Source organism: Cloeon dipterum, chromosome 2 (assembly GCF_949628265.1).
Source record: "Cloeon dipterum chromosome 2, ieCloDipt1.1, whole genome shotgun sequence".
NCBI lineage: Eukaryota > Metazoa > Arthropoda > Insecta > Ephemeroptera > Baetidae > Cloeon > Cloeon dipterum.
In genome coordinates, this window is record NC_088787.1 from 9,347,322 (window position 1) to 9,361,937 (window position 14,616).

The 14,616-nt window shown below is 35.5% G+C and overlaps 2 protein-coding genes across 5 annotated transcripts; both read left to right on the forward strand.

The window, feature by feature from the left end:
• The first annotated feature begins 7,300 nt into the window (after positions 1-7,300).
• On the forward strand, positions 7,301-10,119 carry LOC135937208 (uncharacterized). 4 transcript variants are annotated; one of them, XM_065480307.1, is made up of 11 exons: positions 7,301-7,361; positions 7,470-7,595; positions 7,651-7,862; positions 7,920-8,029; positions 8,082-8,226; positions 8,755-9,130; positions 9,251-9,392; positions 9,456-9,526; positions 9,583-9,654; positions 9,716-9,748; positions 9,795-10,119. In XM_065480307.1, the coding sequence occupies exons 2-11, from the start codon at positions 7,476-7,478 to the stop codon at positions 9,987-9,989; spliced, it is 1,476 nt and encodes a 491-aa protein (XP_065336379.1). In that variant the 5' UTR covers positions 7,301-7,361; positions 7,470-7,475; the 3' UTR covers positions 9,990-10,119. The 4 variants fall into 4 exon arrangements, with proteins under 4 accessions (XP_065336379.1, XP_065336378.1, XP_065336381.1 ...); XM_065480306.1 differs by having other exon boundaries at positions 9,809-10,119; XM_065480309.1 differs by having other exon boundaries at positions 9,697-9,748; positions 9,809-9,978.
• Positions 10,120-10,846: 727 nt separating this feature from the next.
• LOC135936469 (poly(ADP-ribose) glycohydrolase-like) lies at positions 10,847-14,338 on the forward strand. The gene is made up of 11 exons (XM_065479284.1): positions 10,847-11,001; positions 11,119-11,256; positions 11,320-11,522; positions 11,586-11,692; positions 11,756-11,900; positions 12,093-12,495; positions 12,935-13,076; positions 13,130-13,260; positions 13,359-13,469; positions 13,943-14,019; positions 14,080-14,338. The coding sequence occupies exons 2-11, from the start codon at positions 11,131-11,133 to the stop codon at positions 14,222-14,224; spliced, it is 1,590 nt and encodes a 529-aa protein (XP_065335356.1). The 5' UTR covers positions 10,847-11,001; positions 11,119-11,130; the 3' UTR covers positions 14,225-14,338.
• Positions 14,339-14,616: the final 278 nt, after the last annotated feature.

Genomic DNA, 14,616 nt, shown 5'->3' on the forward strand with positions numbered 1-14,616 from the left:
ATAAACGGGTTAAGGGAGGTGATATAATAATAAAATATATCACCATCTCGCTAACCTATGAGGGTTGAAATTCAACCCGGGTGCTGGCTCCTTGCACGCTGACACATAAGCCCTGACGTTAAAAGTGGAGTTGTGGCTCTGCTGATGACAAAGGGCAAGTCGGTGAAGGCAGGAGTCGAGTGCCTTTTGCTTTTTTCCATTCCGTTCTTTCTTAAAATCCCTTTTATAAGTAAATTTTTTGGTTCTTGTTCAAGGAAATAATTGTTTTAAATTGAGCTGACAATTTTTAAAATAAAAAAGGCAACCAGCCCGTTGGCTCCTCAGGAGTGTCAAAAGCAATGGGAGGTATTTGAGGAGTTCGGAGATCTAATACTGGCTACCCAATGTCCGAGATGGCAAAAAGTGGTTAGTTTATTGTGTTTCAATCGAATTTCAACTCATCACGCGCAATGAATGCTTTTTTGTGGAGCTTTGGTCAAGTAAATTATATAATTAAAATATTCAGAATGCAGTTTGGTCAAACTGGGTCAAACGTACAATAACGTAAGTCTTTGCCCTACTGCCGAGATTAAATTATTTTAAATTAATCTTTCTCTTAACAGCCAACAAATTGTAAACTGCTGAAGTATACACATCCTTTATATTAAAGTAAAAAAACGCTGTTAATGCCCAAGTTTAGATTTAGATCCTGAAATTGAATTTTATATGACTATCAAGCATGTTTGTTTATCTTCTGAGCACTTTTCTAGTGAATTAAATGCGATTTTTATGTGGGCAGATCAATTAAATTCAAAAGCAGCGGGGTCCAGATGTGCGATAAAATTGGTTCGCACTGCGCAGATCCAAGATGGCGTCTTAATGTGGGAAACAAAAAGCTTTCTATGGATTCCCGTACGAGTGTCAAAAGTTTGTTTTTACGATCCAAAACTCAATTAGTACAAGAAATGCAAATTACGTCACAATATCGACGAAAATATTCACGTGACTGTTTTTTCCCGCCAATCTCCACCGGATGCCATATCTGCGCGTCGCACGAATCTGGTCCCCGCTGTTCAAAAGCTGTTTTATTCCATTCTTTTGAACCATAAGTGTGTGCTCTAAATTAAACTGGTTTAAAAAATTATTTTAAAATCTTTATATCTATCAATTTTCGCCCTGGAAAAAGAACGAATTGTGGCGAGCGGCTCGAGTTTCTCTCATTCTCACGCTCGATAGTCAGTCGGGGAGAGAGAGAGAGAGGAGAGCAAGTGCAAAATCTGGGATATGCACAAAAAGCGCATGGCAGTTAAAAGCAGGGAAGAAACGCCGATTGGACAATTAGCAATTTAGGCGCAGACAATGAAGGCGAAACGCCGCGCGGCCGAGTGGCACATTCCCGCGACGAGCACGGCCCTTGACATTCCTATCTCGTCGACTCGATTTAAAGAGTCAACCAAACCATCGCCAGGCGAAATACACATTCCGCGATTTGTTTTTGCCAGATAATTGCTGAATGACGAGCAGCCATGTCGGGAAAAAATGCGCCGATTGTGGTGCACATCTCAAAAAGGTCATGCCGTGATTTAATTATTGCGCCATCGCATTCTCCGCTTTTGTTTTTTCAATCGGCGAATTTCCCAGCCGCGCGACAACGCACACGCTCACTTTTACTGCCGCGCCGCATTATCAGCTCTCCGTTTCGTTTCGATGGTGTTGGAAGACCACTTCACTGCGACTCCCGACTCCCGATTCCCGTCCTCGAACAATGGCAATTCTATGAGTCGCCTCTCCGCGTACGTAGTCACGTATCCATTTAAAAAGGCGGCATCGCTTCTATAAAAGAAATAGCGAAGAATGCCGGTGCGGATTAAAACGTAAACAAGTTGGTCCTGCACTCTTAACTCGCTTTTTCTGGGCTTAAATAAGTGCTGACCTAAATGAAATATTTTGACGTCGAAATGTTGTCTTATAATTAGGACGGATGTTTAAAATATGTCCGAACAAATTTACCAGACATTCTATTGACTAGAAGTAGACTAAAAAAATGAAATTCGATGGTTATTCCAAATAATATATCAATCTGAGAGGTGCTGGAATTTTTAATCGCACACTACGTTGTAAATTTAGAGCTAAACAAAGATAAGTTTTGCATATATTTCTGAAAAGCAGGGTTGCATTTGCTTACCACCCGGTTTTTTCACCATTGGTTCATTTTAAAAGGTTTTTGCCACTCAATTTTTACCAATTTCTTGCGCAAGAGATCAATTAATTTCATATTTTCCCCCGTGAAAATAGAAAATTTTTGAGTGGTCAAAATTTTCTCCACTTTGCAGATTTTTTTCTTTTAAATTATTGCCATTTGGTGCCTCAATTTCTCCAAAAATTATTGAAACTGAGGTGCAAACAATGCCTGCAAGAAACTGGTTAAAATAAAAAAACGCTTTTTTACCACTGAACTGCAATTTTTTTATTTTTTATTAATATTTCTTTTTTTAATTTGAAGAAGCCAATATAGTAAAAACATATTTTTCTCGTCTACGATTCATTAAATCAATTTCCATAATCCATTAAGTAGGCCTGGTGAAAATAAAGCTATATTGGTTTGGAATATCATTGTATTTAGTGCGTATCATCGGCTTACTATTATTTTGATTCATTTTAAATTAATCTGGAATCTTGATATTATACAGGATTATACAGAACTATGAGTAGATTTTTTACTCTTTAAGCCATGATAACACAACTAGAATATATTATAAAATAATAATATAAAATAATTTTTTAATATTTAAATAATAATTTATACAATAAAAAATTTAAAAAAACTATGGTAACTGTAACATAAATTATTAGAAATATAAAAATTAAAATACAATAGTTTAATCTGTTAATTTCGGAGCTAAAACATTGAAAATCTCAATTTTAATTGGAACAAAAAAATATAAATTGCACTTATTTGTCTTACAAAGCAGGTTTTTCTGCAGCCCTGCTAGTTTTAACCTAGTTTACTTTTAATTTTCACTAAAAATTGGAAAAGAGATCCTGAGTGCCTGAATCCCTATATACTTTTACAGACGAGCATTCTACAAAATTCTACCATATAAATTTCCTCTCATTGACAAAAGGCAATATGGATAAAATTATTTTTGAGAATTTCGCTGTACAAAATAGCACTATTAAATTGCACGACATTGATTCTACAATAATTTGAAAGTCAATATTCACTCCTAAGCCAGCCACATAATATTTTCAGTTAAGATTTATACTAGCTAATGGATGAATATTGAAATACGCTGTTTCCTGCGGTGGAACACACTCTTAAAGGGAAAAGCCGTGTATTAAATACATATTTGTAAATACGGTGATACAGGCTAAAAGCGTCCAGTGCAGCTACTGTTTGAGTTAGATGACAATGAAGAGATTGTGACTCGTGACAAGCGTTATGCAAACCGATTAATTAATGGACGGCGGGTCGTAAAACGAGCTCGAGATGACACTCTGTCGGTCGGTCGAGTGTCGCAATTACGTACGGCGCCGTGCGTGAATTGGACGGATAAATGGAAATTAATTGATCGCAGCGTGAAAACTCAAGGCTCGATTACGAGATGAAAATCTGACCAGTTTCACCTGCTGACCTTTTTTCTCGAATTATGATTATGCAGGTAGAGTGCGCGTTTATTTATATCATTCGGCTAATTAAGTGCTTATTTACGAGCTGTAAATTACTCTCCAAGATTTATACAGTTTCTACGACTTTCTTGAAGCAGCAGCGTCCAATTCAACTTCAAAGAGATAAATTATGTAAATGTTTTGTAGCACAAAAAAGACACGACGCTTTTTGCCTTCAAAAGCGTGACCAACACGCGTTTTATTTTATTAATTTAAACTTTCCGACCGCATTATTATCATAAATTATGAAAGAGCGAACGCAAATTGAAATTAATCCATTCACGCACGGCAAAAAAAGGCAAAGGGACGGAAAGGTATTCAAATTCAGGTGCTCCCCGAAAGAAACAAAGGGTTTGCATGTCTGAGGAGCAAGAATGAACGAGGAGAAAAAATAAAATATACGCCGGCTCCCCGGGAATGATTGACAGCCGAAAAGGTTATTTTTTGACTATAAAAGAGAAGGCGCTCCGGGGGAGAAAAAAATCGCCGACCGGATTTTCATTGACACCTTTCATCAACCGTCTTCCTAGCAGTTTAATTAATCAAACACTCCACTCCATTAATATTATATTTCTTCCTCAATTCGAAGAAGCTAAATAATAAAATAATTTTTGTTTCTCGTCTAATATTCGTTAAATTAATTTCCGTGATCGATTAAGTAGGCCGGGTGAAAATAAAGCTAAATATTAAACTTGGAATAGTATAATGGCGAATTATGTTGACTTACTGATGTTCTAACTCATTTTCAATTTAACTATATCGTAAGCACACATAGACATTATTAATACTTGAACCATTTCTAACAAAACATGCTCAACTAGAATAAAAAAAAAATAAAAATTAAACTGAACCTCTAAAAAATTTAATTGATTAAATAACTATAAAAAATTAAAAAAGAACATCAGTAACAGAAATATACATTATAAGTAATATATATTAGGATATGTAAAAACATTTCTTTTCTCAACAAATTGAAATAAAACTATTTTGCCAAATTTAATTAATATTTAATTACATTTTTTATATTTACTAACTTCTGTACACTTTTATTTGTTAAAAAAGCGAATCTGATAATTTTTTTATTTGTCTTTGTTATACCTAATTTTTTTGGAAATTACACCGGGGACCGAATGTGTGATACAATTGGTTCGCACTGCGCAGATCCAAGATGGCGTCTGAATGTGGGAAACAAAAAGCTCTCTTTGGGTTCCCGTACGAGTGTCAAGAGTTTGTTTTTACGGTCCAAAAGACACAACTAGTACAATTAATGCAAATTATTACACAATATTGACCAAAACTTGGTTCTTTCGTGCATTTTTACGTGACCATTTTTTCGCGCCATACTCCACTGGACGCCATATCTGCGCGTCGCACGAATCTGGTCCCCGCTGGAAATTTCCATATAGATTAAAATCCCACCTCCAATTTAATAATTTAAATAAAGGATCACGGTTGAGCATAATGAGGGTCGAGAGTAAAAAATCAATCATCTCTGTAATGTAGTCCATCTCTCGCATCGGCGGGATCGCGCAGCATCTTGAGTGGATTTGTTTTCCGTGGCGTGCGGTGCAGCAGCAGAAGCAGCAGCGTTCGTGCGAGCGGCGCAGGGTCAACTTCACGCCACATTATTCGTCTTAACGAGCTGCGGCGCGCCTCTTTCACCTGCCAATCAAGCGTACAAAAACAGGCCCCAGCACTTTTTTGTTTCCACAAAAGTAAATTGTTTTATAATGATGCACTAGGTCAGTTTTTGCAGAACAACCAGAGCAAAATAAACAATAAATAGGAAAATTGAATAATAAACACAGAAAGGGGAACACACACGAATCCGGACGCAAGCTCTCGTTACTCTGGCGCTGGAATTGCACTTTTATTTAATTAACTCTTTTCTTGTCTGGTTCTTGCGTCCTGGGTGGTCGCGAGTTGTGAGCAACCGGCAGAACAGTCGTGTCGAGCGGGCGCAGCGCCAGCCAGGCGCTCGCGTAGACTTTGAGAAAAGTCCAGCTCTAATCACGAGTCATTAATTTTAATCTAGATATATGTGATTTCATTTTCATTCGCAACATTTTGATTCAAGAGTGGCTCTTCTTTATTCTGATTCAAAAATTACTTTTATAAACATTACCTACTTATTAAAATGTCCTTATCTTGAAATTCATAATTTTTGAAACTGCCCAGGGAAAAATGAAATATTTTTAACTGTCTCCAGTTTTCGAAACTTTGCCAAAATTAGTTTTGTATCTAAACAGATACACCCATTTCTTATTTATACATTTTGGTATTTTAATTAAAAAAAAACATTCATAAAACCCATAAAACAAAGAAATCAGTTTTTAATTATTCGATTTTACAAATTAAACCTAGCAAAAGTAGAATTTTTAAAAGATTTTATAGCAATTACAGTACTTTAAAATCAATTAGGAGGAAGTACTGGGTTACCAACCAGGAAAAAGCATTAAAATGAAACAAAAAGACGCCGTTCCGAAGCAGTCGCATTATTTCATGAATTATCCTGAATGAAAAGAAAAGCTGAATGAATGGTTTTCCAGTTCAAATATTGATCCACTCTCTTGTGGTTTGTTTTAAAAGCTAAACAGTCATTAAGCGAGCAAACAAGTGAACGAAGCAGAAATTCCATTTGTCGTCGCAAAATGCACTCTCTTCTTGCGCGCACAAAGCTCTTTAATGCAATTCATCGCGGCCGCAAGCGAGACACACAATTGTCATTCTCCCCGGCGGTAAGTAACAAATAAATAATGCAAGTACGCGCATGTACAGTTTTTATTGTGTGATTAGGCAGTACAAACTTTTATATTATTTGTTTTATGTATCCGCAGTGGTCACTGTTCAAATGATTAACGGGATTTGTCTGCAAACTCAGAGCTGCAACGGAAAGATTTATTTTTTGTGTCTTTAGTAACATGCAATTTTATTTGTTACAGCGGGGGCCAGATGTGCAATAAAATTGGTTCACACTGCGCAGATCCAAGATGGCGTCTGAATTTGGAAAGCAAAAAACTCTCTTTGGATTCCCGTACAAGTGTCAAGAGTTTGTTTTTACGATCCAAAAGGCACAATTAGTTAAGAGTAATGCAAATTATAGGTCACAGTATTGATCAAAACTTGGTTCTTTCTGCGCATTTTCACGTGACCGTTTTTTCGCGCCATACTCGGACGCCATATCTGCGCGTCGCACGAATCTGGCCCCCGCTAATTTGTTATATTTAATCTGTTATAAATAATAATTAAAAAATTCCTACTTCTCGAGATCCAATAACAATAATAGCAGAATTATAAGAAAAACTGGATCTAAATCATAAATGATGAAACATTTAATTACCCTCTGAAAAAAATAAATAAATTGATAAGACAAAGTTTCTTATCTTTTAGCTCAAAGTACAAATAAAACTTTTGGGACTTTTCTTGACGAAAAAATTGGTGTTTCGCTGCTTCAGTTGTAATTAAAAAATATATATTCAATTTTTTTTCTATATTATTGTCAAAACTATGTTTGGATAAAAATTTAGTAATACGCGATGATGCGTGAATGTAGTGCGTAATTGGCCCCCACCCACAGCGATTAGAGGTAGCATAACGAAGAGCGAATGTCGTAGACTTTCTGCCGTTGAGCTGAAAATAGTGGGGCACGCACCACAAGCAGCAAGCAGCACAAATCAACCTGCTTTCAAACGTTTTGCTGCGCCAAGGTCTAAGTAAGTAAATGATTTTAATATTGATTTTAGCAAATAGAAGAATAGTTTCTACATTAAAAGAAATTGTTGAAAAATACACCAAAAATCAATTGTTTTTTTTACTTTTAGTTGAAAATGCTGAAATCGTGGAGTGATATCGAGTCTATAGATGGCTTAAAGCTATTTCTTTCGTCTTGCCAAGATGCGGAGAACGCATCACAGGACTTCACAGTTTTGGAGCAATATTTCTACAGTGTATGCGTTTTAATATCTCTATATTAAGATTTTAAGCAATATAACTCGAGTTTAGTTGCAGCCGACTGATCAGACACTATTCCTCGATGTTTTGATTCCTAAAATCATAGACCTGGCGAAGAAACTCGAGGAGACTCCGTTTTCTGGCAGACTTGTTGCGGGTCAACAAGCGCAAATGGAGTTTAGCAAAGAAAAAATCTCGCAAATATTAGCCAACGCTTTCTGCGGCAGATTCCGCGGCCTTGCATCCAACGTAAATTTTGATCGGTATAGTAAATCAAAACTGTAAAAAATTATGAGATGAATTTTGGTTTTTAATTTTAGGCTCTTCGCTCATGGCCATAGAGATGCTACAAAAATTGAAAAGCTGAAGTGTCTGATTCATTACTTTAAGATAGTCACTGCAACAAAATCCGGCGTCAGCTCAATGTCAGGTAAAATTTAGGATATTTTTTTTATTAAATATTAATTTTTAAATTCTTGCAGAAAAAGTAACTTTCGAAAGAGTTGTCACAAGAGAAGCACCAAAGTGGCATTCGTCTCGTGCTTACCTCACTGAATTTGCCATAAACACAAAGGACAGCATGTTTGATTGTCCAGAATACATGGCTGAAGTGGATTTTGCAAACAAGTGAGTTTTTATTTAGGAGGAGGAAAAGGGAAAATTGTTTATTATATAAATGCACGTGTATACATTAACGCAGTAAATTTAAATTAGGGAAAAACCAGAAAAAAATCAAATAAAGTCTTATTGATAAAATAGAGAAAGGCCGGTATAATATATAAAACTTAAAAAAGATAGTACAAAATAGTTAGTTAGGTATAATTACTTCAAAATTTATTTAAAAATCAAAAAATCCTAACGAAATTTTATTTTCACATGATTTAATCATTAAAGAAGTTCTCTAATTAAATTAGAAAGTATTTTTCATTGGTTTAATATATTTTTATTAAATACAATACGTGAAACACCTAAAAATTCGGCCCTCTTGATTTTACATTAAAATAAGAAGCAATATTATTAGTCTAGAGCACTTCCCTCTATCATTCGTTATAAATACCAAAATTGTTTAGAACATATATAAGATGCCAAATAATTTGATAAAATTATAAAAGGTGATTAATAGAATTAGGAACACATCTAAAAAAATCTTTTCAGGAGGATTGGTGGTGGCGTTTTGGGCAACGGCTGCGTTCAAGAGGAGATAAAGTTCATCACATGTCCAGAGCTGATCGTGGCGAAAGCCTTCTGCGACGACCTGAGGATTAACGAGGCCCTAATCATGACGGGCGCGACGCCCTTTTCCGCCTTCACCGGCTACGCGAGCACCTTCAAGCACGCCGGGGGCGCCAGGAAGCCGGAAGAGTCCAAAGTGGTCGTCGCTATTGACGCGATGGACTTCTCCAGGATTGAACCTAAGATGCAGTTTAGGAAGGAGTGCATTGACAGGGAACTGCTCAAGGCGTACACCGGCTTTGTGCACTGCCCGAAAAACTGGATTGCCACTGGAAACTGGGGCTGCGGAGCTTTCAGGGTTTGTTTTAAAAAATTCTTATTTTCCCGATAAGATAAATAGATCAGCAAAATATTTTCGTTCTTACCCTTTTTCTCTAAATTTCATATTGTCCATTTCTGCTAATTAAATAATTTTTAGGGAAATCCGGAGTTAAAAATGAAAATTCAATGGATTGCTGCTTCAATGGCGAATAAGAAGCTGTGCTACTTCAGCTACAATGATTCAAACCTGAAGGAGACCTTTGAAAAGGTCCAGCATACATTTTCTGGGATGAGGATCGGTTTGTACCAAAATATCTGATCAAATTCATTAAGTTTGTTTAAATGCAATGTTTCTGCTGCAGGCGAGGCTTACAACTTGCTGCTATCCAATGATTCAAGCATAGTTAAACGTCTCACGAAATTGATATTTTGGGTGAGAGATAAAAATTTTATTTGAACCATGAATATGTTTTAAATACGCTTTTTTAGGCATTCGTCGCTTTTTCCGTGGCCACCCACATGTGCCGCAGTTTTTGGCTTGGAGGAAGCAGCGCCAATCAGGTAAATAAAAACAAATTAAATATGTATATATTATTAAAACAGCAAACTTATAAATTTACAGCCTTCTCTTGTGCGTACCGGCGTGTCACTTGCTGTGAGTAGAGTTTCTGGAGCAAAAATATTCAGCAATTATTCGACAGTTTTTTCTTTGTAGATTGCCGTGGAAGATCACCTGCGTTGTGCTGAGGCGAATTATGAAGTGCAAAATAGTCATGCTTATCTGCCCCAAGTGGGTTCAACTGCAAATAAAAAACATAATTGTCTCACGTCAAGTCAGCCAAACAACCAGCGGAAACGACTTGATCCCTATTTATCATCGAATGAACACCAGATAAAGAAACTAAACAAGGGAAAAGTACCAAAATAATTGACGTTTATTGAGTTAGGACTTTACACCAATAATCTTTACTTCTCTTTTGCACATGAGGAAATGCTAAAAACAATGCTATTAAATTATTGGGATTAATAGCAGATTTATTTAATTTAGACCTTCTATATAAGAGTTTATATGTATTAATTGTGATATATCCAATAAATTCAATATTTAATTGAACACGATCAACCTATATTTTATAAAAACGCATTTTATTTTGTCTAAAAATTGATTTAATGGAAACAGTTTTGTCGATTAACTTGCTTATTTCATTTTTTTTGTTTACTTCCGAAAAAATGTGGAATATATATGTTTTAGAGGGAAATTTGTAAATTTATTAGACAATAATTAGATAAATATGAATTATAATTCAAAAAACGATTTTTAAGACGGTAGTTTGCTTATTCCCCGTCAAAATGTTCACCTAAAATTACAGTGAAAATATTTTATTGTATATACTAGACCCCCCTGAAAATATTTTTCTAAGCAGGAATCTGTTAATTTTCTGTTAAGGCGTAAAACAATCCCAGCATATATTACCTTAAGAAATGGAATAATTAAATATAATTATCTGTTTACTGTTTTGTTCAATAATTTTAATCTATTGCGTGTGATGAAGCAAATTGAATCCAGGTTTAACATTTGTATAATTTGCGTTTAAAAGTTATATTTTGAAAATATTTTAATGCACACTGCTCTTTTTAGCGCTCAGTAAATTTTGCGCTATCTCTCTATCTCTCATCAAAACATTTTCAAAAGATTAGATCAGTAGCAGCATATCGCGCAATTTCAACTCCGCAAAAGGTTCATAGACTTTAACTCGTGCCTTAGACTTTTGCTTGCTTTAAAGCAAAAGGCAGCCAACATATATTCGCAGTTACCATACAACTCGTGCATTCGATAGATTAAGTCTCACCAAGGTTCGTTCTAAAAGTCTCACTCCGTTATCACCGTAAAACATTGCATCAACCGCAGTAAGAAAATTATTCTTTTTCTTTTAACTATAGAGTGCGCATTTTTGAACTTTCAAATCGATCTACCTAAGCAAATTTATAGAAAAAAGTTAGTAATTATCTCTGTTTAAACTCTAGTCTGCTGGCAACATGTCGGTGCAACTGAAAAATTGGGATTCATTTGAATCATTTGAACAACTGGAATTATTTATAAAGTCGAGGGTACCAAGCTGCATAAGAGATAGTTTCCAAAACCTTAACCACGCTATTAAAGAGGTTTGTATAGCTATTAAACCAATTTAAAATTTTTCTTGACTCCGCATGTTACCTCATTGTTAGTTTGATCACCCCAACGTACTAGGAGACCTGGTTCCTAAAATCTTGCGTCTGGCCAAAGAGGCTGGCGCCGAAAGATTTGAGACGTATGTGCAACGAAGAGGAGCCGACGAATTCTTGATGACCAAAAGGGACATTGCTCGGATGATGGCAAACGGATTCTTCTGCAATTTTGCAAATCCTGGCGAACCTCTGAACTTCTGCAGGTTAGACTGAAGTGAAAGTGTTAACTCTTGATAATTATATAAATTATGCCATTCGACACACAGGCTCTACCGCAGCACAAGCGGCGATGAAAACTCAAAAGTGGAAAAGCTGAAGTGCCTTTTAGAGTACTTCCGCCAGGTCACTTCCAGCAACATTTCTCCCAATCTCGGTAAAAGACTATAAATAAGCTCTTAAAATTAGACTTCTTTACTAAATAAGTATATATTTTCAGATGAGATGGTGACGTTCAAACTCTGTCGTGTGGAAAGGATTCCAAAATGGGAGGAATGTGGAGATAAAATGGGAAATTTCATTTTTGAAAAGAGCAACATGTTCGACTGTGACAAAGAACTGGCTCAGGTTGATTTCGCAAACAAGTATGTAAACATGAGTATAAATTTTTGTGTTAAATTTATTGAATTATGACTTAAAAAAATATTTCAAGACTGCGATAAAAATTTAATATCAGGTAAAACAGAAACCAATTCATAAATATATAATTTGTTTGATATTCATTAATTAATGATATAGTTTAATCTGCTACAATTTAATTACTATGTCATTTTCAGGAGCATCGGAGGAGGAGTTATGAGCAATGGATGTGTGCAGGAAGAAATCAAGTTCATTACGTGTCCGGAGCTGATCGTGTCCGCGATGATTTTCAAAAATTACATGGCAGACAACGAGGCCATCGTGATCGAAGGCGCCGCTCCATACGCAAAATACACGGGTTACGGCAAAACGTTCAAGTTTGCCGGGCCGGTTACGAACCTAGAGAAGGAGAAGAAATCAAAAACCATCATCGCGATCGACGCCATCAACTTCCACGAGTCGGGTGTCCACGGACCTAAGTACCAGCAGTACTCCAAGCAGGCGGTGGATAGGGAGCTGCTCAAGGCCTACGTCGGATTCTCCAACTGCCCGGGACAGATGAACATCGCGAGTGGAAATTGGGGCTGTGGAGCATTTGGGGTTAGCAATAACAATTATTTATTTAATTTTTTAATATTTTTGTCAGAATGCGGCAGCATTAATAATATCTTAGAAGAGCTAGATTCAAAGTTTTCACCTATATATTATTATTATTTTTTTACGAATTTTATATACATTGTTTTAGTTTAATACTAAGAAAATATGTTCTAGACAATTATATAATCTTTATTTCATTAAGGCATTAATTTCACAGAGGGCTATTGAGTTGAAAAAGTCACAATCTAATATATTGTAGAAGCTTTTTTTAAATCAGTGGCAATTTGCATTTAATATAATACGATTATTAATAGAAAAAAATAAATGAGTTAGAATGCCCCTTTGATCTCCAGTAAAATTGCCTTTAGAATAATATAATGGTTCAAATAATATTAATTTTAATATCTTAACTCGCATATTTTAATTTTGCAATTTTTTATAGGGTGACGTCGAATTAAAAATGTGCATCCAGTGGTTGGCAGCCAGCTATGCTGGGAAAGAACTCTACTATTTCGGTTATTCTGACAGGTTACTGTGCAAGGCATATGACGATTTGCTAAGCTCCTTCAACTTCCTCACACTAGGTACGTGTCTGACTGTGTGGTGTTGCTAATTTAGTTATTTTCATTAATTGCAGGAGAGGTGTACTCCCAGATTGTAAATTTGTGTGTAATGAAGGCCAAATATTTTCCAAATATGTCAATCGTTGAAATATTAAATGAAACAAGAAGAGCTCACAATCAGCAGATGGCAGCTCCGCAGAATTCCGTGAGTCTAGAAAAAACTATTTGCGCTATACAGATAAAGAGATATTTCCTTTTCTTTCATTAATGCTGATAGCTAATATATGGTTGTTTTAATTTCAGTACCAAGCGAATGCTGAGCAAGTGGATCCTGCAGATGAAGCAATGGAACCATTTGAGGTGATCTCCGGTGATGAAACAGGAAACTACCACAGCAGGCAAATGTACCCAAATGTCAGTGTAACGATCTTCGCATTGTAAAATTCATAAAATCATATTGCTCCCCACAAAACAACGTTTGTATATTACATAATTATTACACAACGTATTTACTTTCAAAAGTATAGTGTGTCTAAAATTATCTCCCAGCTTTGTGGCTTATACTTTTTGTTTAATAATTCTTGCTTTAGTTTATGTACATCGAAGATCCATTTAACATAAAGTCTCATTTACTGCAGGCATAGTCCACAGTGAATTACAAATTTAATTACCAAAAACGAAGTAACACATGAAATATGAGAGTTACTACTGTCAATGTACTTGTAAAATGTAATAATTCGTCACCTTATAGATTAAAATTTCTTCACTGCTTAATACATTTCGTTCTCTTTTTACGGAACGCAAAAATAATATAAATTCTTAAAAAAAAGATGGGAAAAATGGGGAAAACTAATTATACTGATAATTTTGAATTAATTTATTTTTAGTTACCTGGAACCACCGCACAACCTGTTTATTCGTCGCCGTTGCAGATAAATCAAGAGCATAGCATGACAAGAAACATGTAACTATATTCCGCAGCACTGCAAAACACAATATTTTTTCGTTTTTTTGCGCGTTGCAGGCCAACACCGCCGTCAACTCCGAGTGACAGTCAAGGATTTCAGCAGTGGCCTTCCCAAGGATCAGACCAGGGTGGTGGTGTCGGCAGTCTTGTCACAAGTTATAATAATAAGGTTAAAAATCAAAGACATCCAAGAAAAAATTGACTTCTTGTATACTAAATAACAATCTTACAAATTTAATCATTTATATCTTGATTGTCGTATGCTTTATGCAATAATTGCGAAATATTCATGTATTAAAATTAAAAAAAGGAGTTATGGAAATTTTAAAAGTTGGTTTTGACCTGAATTTTCCTTTAAATATTCCACTAATGGAAATATAAATTTAAAACAAAAGATATAAAACATAGATTCTAACAATTTTGGCTATGTACCGTTTTAAGCAGAATAACAAGGAATTATTGATGGCTCAGCCAGTCAGCACAGATAAAATAAAATAGTTTTCAAACTTTTTCCTTGACGGCTATAAAACAAAACCCTGAGATTATGCACCAATGAAACCTATTGCTTAAGCTTTAAGCTGGTGTGTGGTACAC

Bases quoted from the DNA above. Each gene is read 5' to 3' on its own strand.
- LOC135936469 (XM_065479284.1), top strand. From the start codon at position 11,131: ATGTCGGTGCAACTGAAAAATTGGGATTCATTTGAATCATTTGAACAA. The intron at 13,077-13,129 runs GTACGTGTCTGA...CATTAATTGCAG, and splicing joins CTTCAACTTCCTCACACTAG to GAGAGGTGTACTCCCAGATT. The intron at 13,470-13,942 runs GTCAGTGTAACG...ATTTATTTTTAG, and splicing joins GCAGGCAAATGTACCCAAAT to TTACCTGGAACCACCGCACA.
- LOC135937208 (XM_065480306.1), top strand. From the start codon at position 7,476: ATGCTGAAATCGTGGAGTGATATCGAGTCTATAGATGGCTTAAAGCTA. The intron at 9,655-9,715 runs GTAAATAAAAAC...ATAAATTTACAG, and splicing joins GAGGAAGCAGCGCCAATCAG to CCTTCTCTTGTGCGTACCGG. The intron at 9,749-9,808 runs GTGAGTAGAGTT...TTTTCTTTGTAG, and splicing joins GTACCGGCGTGTCACTTGCT to ATTGCCGTGGAAGATCACCT.